The sequence below is a fragment of the Triticum aestivum genome, chromosome 7D (assembly GCF_018294505.1).
Source record: "Triticum aestivum cultivar Chinese Spring chromosome 7D, IWGSC CS RefSeq v2.1, whole genome shotgun sequence".
NCBI classification, from domain to species: Eukaryota; Viridiplantae; Streptophyta; class Magnoliopsida; order Poales; family Poaceae; genus Triticum; species Triticum aestivum.
The window spans coordinates 76,173,381-76,181,149 of NC_057814.1; the positions used below are offsets into that span (position 1 = coordinate 76,173,381).

The 7,769-nt window shown below is 49.3% G+C and overlaps 1 protein-coding gene across 1 annotated transcript; it reads right to left on the minus strand.

Annotated features, from left to right (window-relative positions):
- Positions 1-1,190: 1,190 nt before the first annotated feature.
- LOC123170521 (protein NRT1/ PTR FAMILY 2.3) lies at positions 1,191-7,463 on the minus strand. The gene is made up of 4 exons (XM_044588378.1): positions 7,279-7,463; positions 6,970-7,187; positions 6,324-6,886; positions 1,191-2,122 (listed from the first exon to the last, which is right to left on the minus strand). Exons 1-4 carry the CDS (start codon positions 7,391-7,393, stop codon positions 1,312-1,314), a joined length of 1,707 nt encoding a protein of 568 aa, XP_044444313.1. The 5' UTR covers positions 7,394-7,463; the 3' UTR covers positions 1,191-1,311.
- Between the last annotated feature and the right edge of the window lie 306 nt (positions 7,464-7,769).

Consider the following 7,769-nt stretch of genomic DNA (forward strand, 5'->3'; position numbering starts at 1 on the left):
TTCAAATGAATTGAGCTGAAAAGAAACAGAAAAAAAAACTGGACAGAATCTATGCCGACGGCCTGGCCGTCGGCATAGGCCTGGCGTGAGCTCCCAGTGGCCGACACGTGGCAGGTCTATGCCGACGGCCTAGCCATCGGCTTAGTTTGGCCGTCGGCATAGGCCTGGCGTGAGCTCCCAGTGGCCGACACGTGGCACGTCTATGCCGACGGCCTAGCCGTCGGCTTAGTTTGAAATTATGCCGACGGCTAGGCCATCGGCATAGACCTGCCCCAGGAGCGCCCAGTTTCTGACACGTGGCGTGTCTATGCCGACGGTCAAACTAAGCCGACGGCTAGGCCGTCGGCATAGACACGCCCATGCTGAACGGCGTCTCGCCACGTGGCGAGAAGCCATTGGGCAGCACTTGACGGCGGCCGCCGTTAGGCGATGACGTTGCCGACGGCTAGGGCCGTCGGCATAGATGTACGGCCACCGTCGGCATAGGGTCTATGCCGACAGCTTTTCTATGCCGACGGTCATCCTGGCTACGCCGATGGATATTTTGCCGACGGCCCTATGCCGACGGGGGCCGTCGGCATTGGCCTGACCCGACGGCTAGTCATGGCTATGCCGACGGCCCTGGCATAGGGTGCGATTCCGGTAGTGTTACTAGTTGAGATGGATTCCTCGCCGAGATCACCGTGCTCCACCTCTCCTCTCAGTCTCTCTGCGTCGACGGCGGCGTTGACCTGAGACTCAGACTGAGAGGAAGGAGACGGCCTCGCGCGCGGAGATCAGATGGATCGATATGATTGAGGGCCGGAGAGGTGAGGCGATCCCGACGAATGCCGGCGGCGAGCGGCACGAGGAGAGGGCGAAGCCGTCGGCGGCGAGCGAGTTATTCTGGGCGCCGCCGATTCGCCGGAAGCAGGAGAGAGAGAGGGTCTCCGTCCGTAAATGCAGTGGACGAAAGAAAAAGAAAAAGAATCAACTCAACTCAAATAACCGGCCGGCCGGGCGGACGGCATGCTGACGCCACGCGGGTGCTTAAACGCGCGCGGTGGTTCTGTAATTCGCGCGCGCGCGCGCACACACACAAGTTGATGACGAGAAGGGGAAGCGGGGGATGGATGTTTGCAGGGAAACGCGCCCAACCCTCCTTCTAGTATCAACGTGAATCGCAAACTATTTGAACGGGCCAGGGAATCTGTTTGGATCGCCAGGAGCCGCACGTATCTCTGCTGTCAAACTGATCGTTGGTCACACCGAAAGCAAGCACACACGCCATGCACATATAGCAACGAGGGTGTTGCGTCCTGATCAGTCGAGTTACTTGCCGATGTTCTGGTACGTGTACAGCTTGGCGCACGTAAGAAAGTAGCCGAAGTTGACGGCGACGAGCACGGTGAGCAGCCAGTAGAGGTTCTCCAGCTTGGACGCGTTCATGTTGTCCGGCAGCCACGTGGTGGCGCGCTGGACGATGTTGATGAGCGCGGTGCTCAGGTAGAACCCCAGCGCCACGATCATGGCCATCATGCCCGTGGCCGTGTTCTTGAGCGACGGCGGGAACTCCTGGTAGTACAGCGTCACCTGCGCCGGGAAGTGCAGCGCCTCCCCCGCCCCGGCCACGGCGAACGGCAGGAGCAGCCACATCGCCGACAGCGGCGACACCCACGCCGGGTTGCCCTCCTCGCCGTGCGCGCGCACCGTGGCGGTGCGGTGGCGTTCGATGACGGCGGACGCGGCCATGCTCAGCACGGTGAGCGCGTGGCCCACGCCCACGCACTGCAGCGGCGTCGGCGTGTGGCTGGTGAGCCGCCTCCAGAGCGGGAGCAGGACCCGGTCGAGGAGCCCGAGGAATATGACCACGGCTATGAGGCTGGCGACGAACATGGAGCCCGCCGGCACGGTGAAGCGGCCGACGGCGCGGTCCATGGCGAGCGCCTGCAGGATGGTGAAGTTGATCTGCACGCCGATGGAGATGCTGAGCACGATGGCCGCGCTCCAGAGCGGCATGATGCGCAGCACCGTCTTGAAGTCCTCCACCTGCTGCACCGTGCAGACGCGCCACGGCCGGAGCGCCGAGCCGCTCGCGCCGTCCACGTCGCCGTCCGTGATCACCGCGGCACGGTTCAGGAAGCTGCACGCGATCGAGCAGCGTGGGAATAAGTGGATGTCATTGTCGTCGATGACTTCTCATATACGTATATCAGGCAGTAGTGATGTTTACAAGAGTGCCATTTGTGTTCGTTACAATTTGTCGTTCCACCCATCTTAATATGATTCTCTTTTGTGTTTTTGCACAAATTAATCGCTACCATAGTACCATTTGTCGTTAGCCATGTCGAGATTAATTTGCTCAGCCAACTAAACAATATATTTGGAGTCATACTTAACTTTATGGGTGAGACTAATTTTCTCAGCTAAAATTTCAAGACACTAACATAATGCTTGTATAAAATTATGGATTTAAAAAAGTTTGCTACGCTGAGGCGGAGGACCAGATGTGACATCGAGCTATGCGCATGGCGCGCCGCCAATGGACGTAGGAGGAACAAGACTTCACACCCCTCATGATTTGAATGTAATTTTATTTTTCCGTATATGTGTGTTTGTAAGGACATGCGAAATTTAATATGTGACCTCAGGCCTTTCCTCCAAAAAAAAAACCGTGTTAATATGTCCTTAACTATATACCTATATAGTATTTCGCAAAATACAGATACGTACATAGTAGCTAGTAATAGTTTTTTTCCAACATGCAAACTAATATGGTATATTTAAATAGTTGATCCTTACTACTCTCTCTGTTTCATAATGTAAGATGTTTTTTATACGAATATATAAAAACGTCATCATACTAGCTGCCGCCATGAGGCCAATCTTCTAGCGCTGTCCTCCGGCGGCTCCCCTCCGCCGGCGACCTCGGTTGTCGGTGGTGAGGGGGGTCGCCGGATCCACGCGCGTGGATCATTTTTACTCTCTCATAGTTTAGGTTTTAGGTGGTTCATCGTCTTGGCTTCGGCGGCGACGATGACGGCGCTGAATAAAGATTTTTCGGATTCATACCTAACGAGGCCATCGGTCCTATGGTTGTGGATGAATTTGGAAACCAGTATGTTCAAGTAAGGATGGAGTGATGGCGGCGGCATCCTCGCGGTGGACCTGTGTCCTCGGGCTCCGCCGTTGCGACGGCCTTTGCTCCAGCGTCGGCACAGAGCTTGGGAGGTAGTCCAGGAGAGGATGCAGATTGTGGTCTGCATTTATGACATCTGAAAGACGGAACGTGTGCTGGGTTCGTGGTTCGTGGATGGCAGGTATGGTTTCCTCCTTCGGCATCTTAGTCGTGGTGGGGTGCCAGATCTGGAGTTCGATGACATGTCCGGAGTGTTGCCCTGGTCTGATTCGTTCAACGGCAAGGGCTTCACTTTTGGTGAGCCACCTTGGAGGTCCGCAAAGCTGCATTTCAGCGATGGAGCCGCGTTGAGCTCGGGTGAGGAGGTGATCCGTCATTTTTTCTTCTTCGGTGGCTTCTATGTGGTGCCGGAGACAGGTGAAGGGCGTTGGTGTCAAGCTCAGAAATGTTCTACTATCTTTTCAGTTTTGTCATGTCGGTCCTTACGTGACTTGTACTTTGATCTTTATAATATGAATGAAACACGTATTATCATGCAAAAAAACGTCTCTTACATGGGACATGATGGGACGGAGGGAGTATATGTTAATTTTATCAAAAAGTTGGATAGCCAAAGCTGGTAGGTGGCCTAGCCACCGGTGGTTTAATTACTGAAAAAGAAATAGAATAAATATCCAAAAAAGAGTCGATTTGGACATGGACGTATTTGAAACTCAACTCAAACTGTTATAAACCAACAAAACCTATATAATGTTAATACGGAGATAAATTTATACTTACCCTTTTAATGTGTTCACCAATCTCGATATCCATGATAAGCATGCTAAAAGTTTGTCGGATTATAAAGCCAATATTTTTCTTCAGTCCACACACACACACACAAAAAAAACTAGGAAAGCACTATATTTTGTGTAGCAAAACCATGAGGTAATATGTCCATGTCATGGCTTTAATAATCACCAATAATTATTATTATAGTGTGGAGGTGGGAGTTAAGTTGACATGGACAGGAAGACGACCCTTGCCACATACTCCTGCGTACCCAACAATGACCAATTACTCTCTTTATTAACTATATGCAACGGAATTTAATTATTCTCAATACCCAAAATGTATAGACTTAATGCATGTGCAATTCAAATAGAATGTCATATACTCCCTCGGTCCCAAAACTAAAGTTAGTATAAACTTGAGTCACTTATTTTGGAACGGAGGAAGTAGATAGTAATGTCTCGTTTTCAAAAGCCCTAATGTGAGTGTGTACAAATGGAAATAAACTACAAACATGCAAATTGCAGCGAAAGAATATCTCCATTCTCAGTGTACACAAAAGAAAGGAAGAGAAGCTAATAGCCTAATATAAAAAATGAATAATAGTGCTCACCGCTTTGCACAAGTACTTGTTTGTTGTGGCAGATCTACAGTGAGTAATTTGCCTGGGTGAGACCAAAGGAAGAGCATGGATTTTCTATCCATATGACCCAGTCTTAGCATAAAGCCCGCTGTTTTGCTACAAAGTTGGGCGCACACACACAAGTTTGTTGCGATGGAAAAATGAAAATGAAAACAGGTCAAGATCAGTATGGTCCTGTGCTAAAAGGGTTTTTGCGTTGCCCTGTATACTTCCGTATGTTGTTTATACCGAGGAACCTAATTGATTTTTAGCACAATGTTATATGACCAGACACAGAAAGGAACCCTAACTATTTCAACAAACATTAATTGTTATGTGTCGACGTGGTAGCTACCTAGTTCACGTAGTACTACAAACCAAAGCGTTTTGGAGTGAAGATAATTCGGTGTTCTGTAGTATGCGGTTTCTGTGATAATTGTGTTTCAATCAAAATATTTTAGCCATTATGGTTGTACTATACATAAATAAATGGATTTGCTGATTCTCAACTAGATGAGAATTTTTTCCGCAAAAAAAACTAGATGAGAATTAATAAAGTCTCATCTAACTCCTACAATACTCGATTAACGAAACAAAAAACAAAAGAAAAAATCCCAATGAATCTCCGCGTAAAATCGAATGGTGTAGAAGTTAGATGAGACATAGTTATTTCTCATCTACATGTGACCTAGACACACCCATAAATAAATTATTATGATTATTTAAGTCTCAGAATAATTGGTTGGAGTCAATTAAATTTATGTGAATATTTTGGTCTTTGGTCTAGAAATAACTGAAAGTTAAATGATTTTCTTGTTGCTGAATATTAGTGAAACCAAAATTCAAAACCATGGGTATACTACAAAAGCACTTCCTAACAAAAGAAAATCAACTCAAAATAAATAAATCATTATTTACTTCCACATTCCCTGCCATTTTAAAAGGTTTAAGTTTAAGCATTTATAAAGTTAGTTTATGCATGTGGAACCAAACTAGCACTCCCTCCGTTCGGATTAATTAAAGTTTTAAGATTTTTCTAAGCGAAACCTTTGTAAATTTGAATAAGACCGTAAAAAAATCCGCAAGGACCTACAATGTCAAATATATATAATACAAAAATATATTTCATAATGAATCTGTTGAAGTAAATTTTATTTTGTAGATCTCTACTCTTATAAAAGATTCAGTTGGTGATGATGGTGTGTCTGACATCCGTTATTTCTGACCATCAGATCTACATCTAACGACTGTGAGGCAAGTTATGACATTTTTGCAACAATATCCCATTTCTCTGCTTCAATTTACAGGAAACCCCTTAGTATCTTAAAACCAACCATATTCCTCATCAAAATCAACCATATACCTCATCAAAACAGACCAAGAAATATATTTTTGAGTGAAACATGATATATTTTAGTGGTATATGTATATTAAAAATAGATTGTTTTCTTTTAAATTTGTGAATATATATTATTCTACTTTGGATCCGTTGAGACGCACGTGCATATTGCTAGTATTGATATATTTTTATATAGACTTGGTCGAACATAATGAAGTTTGACCTAGAACAAGTCTAGAACTTCAACTATTTTGGAAACGGAGGAGATATAAACAAATAGTCTTGCTAAGTCCCAGTCGACTCAAACTTCGTTAAGTCTCAATCGATACTATAACGGTGAGATCTTATACTGAGATCCGTACAATATTTTCTTTTCGTTTTTTTTCTTTGTTGCATGTTATGTCGCTTGACCAAGATTTGAGATTGAGACCTAACCACACCCATAAACAAATGCATACAAAATCTTTTCTTACCTAAAGCTGTCGCTGGGGGTAACGACACCGTCGCCGCCAGTCTTGACGTCGTCGTCGCCCCTGCGTGGCCCGTAGTAAAACTTCAGGTCCTCCTTCGACGCCACGACACTGACCTTCCTGTTCCTCGCTGCGGCGACGACCACCCTGGCGAGCCCCGTGAACGGGCTGCCCTGAGCGGGGGGCTGCCGGTAGTACCGCGCGCCGAGGAGCAGCGCCGTGAGGCCGACGATGCTGGCGGCGCACGAGACGCCGAAGCCGAGCGTCCACGACACCGTGTCCTGGAGGTAGACGATGACCGTAGCGCCGAGCACGGTGGACGCGTAGAAGAAGATGAAGTACCAGTTGAAGAAGACGTCGCGGTCGGCGGCGGCCTCGAACTGGTTGGCGCCCATGGTCGCCTGGTTGAACCGCGCCCCCGCCGCGCTCAGGCAGAGCAGGAACACGGCCGCGTACAGGGCCGCCATCTGCCCCGTCGACGCCTGCTCGCACGGACCGGCGCCGAGCTGGCACGCCGCCGGCCGGAGGCCGGGAAGACTCGCCGTCAGCGTGAACATGACCAAGGACTGCACGCGCGACACGGAGCGGTCAGTGGAGCGGAAGCTTTGACTTACATGTGGGCGCGCGCGCATGCAGATCATAGACTTACCAGGACGGCCATGACCATGGCGACCGCGACGATGGGGAAGCAGCCGAAGAAGGCGTCGGCGACGATGGCGCCGGCCACGGGGGCGACGCTGATGGAGCCGGAGATGATGTTGGAGATCTGCGCCGCGTCGACGCTCGGCACGTTGTACTCCTTTATCAGGTAGACCACCAGGTTGGACGTGGCGCCGCCGGTCGCCAGCCCGAGGCCCAGTATGGCCACTGCGAACATCGATCACACGGCCGGCCAGACACAGACTTAATTATGATCATGCTCCACAGACTAGATCACACACGAGTAGGGTGCACGAACCTGCGAGGAAAGGGAAGGTGATCCATCCCCCCTTCTTGTTCCTGGGTTCCTTGAGGGACTCGTGATCAACGCTGAGGTGCCCAGGCTCCTCCTGCTGCGACCCGTTGGCCTCCATGGGTATGGTCTCTCTTGCTGCAATGATTGAGCTAAGAACGCAGGGGTAAGTCAGTCGAAAATATAAAATAGCACAGCTGCACCCCGGCCCTCTTATCCGGGTCGTCCATATACATCGGGATATGCATCAGCCTTTACCGTAAGATGACCAGGCCACGGTTACATCGGGTGGATTAGTAGTCCCCGTCGCCCGTGATATGCCTACTTCATAGCCTAGGTACTGTTCAGCTAGAGAAAAGTTCAGACACTATCCGACACGGGGGGAGGCGGCCCGTGACAAAGGTCTTTCTGGGCCCCCACTCGTACCTCCAGGAGCATGCTAGGCGGCGGGGGAGGGGGATCCAAGGAAGGCAGAGCATGAACTGAAGCCAAATCCT

Excerpts from the sequence above, each read along its gene's own strand:
- LOC123170521 (XM_044588378.1), bottom strand. The coding sequence starts at position 7,393 with ATGGAGGCCAACGGGTCGCAGCAGGAGGAGCCTGGGCACCTCAGCGTT. Across the intron at positions 7,188-7,278 it reads CACCTTCCCTTTCCTCGCAG|TGGCCATACTGGGCCTCGGG; the intron begins GTTCGTGCACCC and ends CGATGTTCGCAG. Across the intron at positions 6,887-6,969 it reads CCATGGTCATGGCCGTCCTG|TCCTTGGTCATGTTCACGCT; the intron begins GTAAGTCTATGA and ends TCGCGCGTGCAG.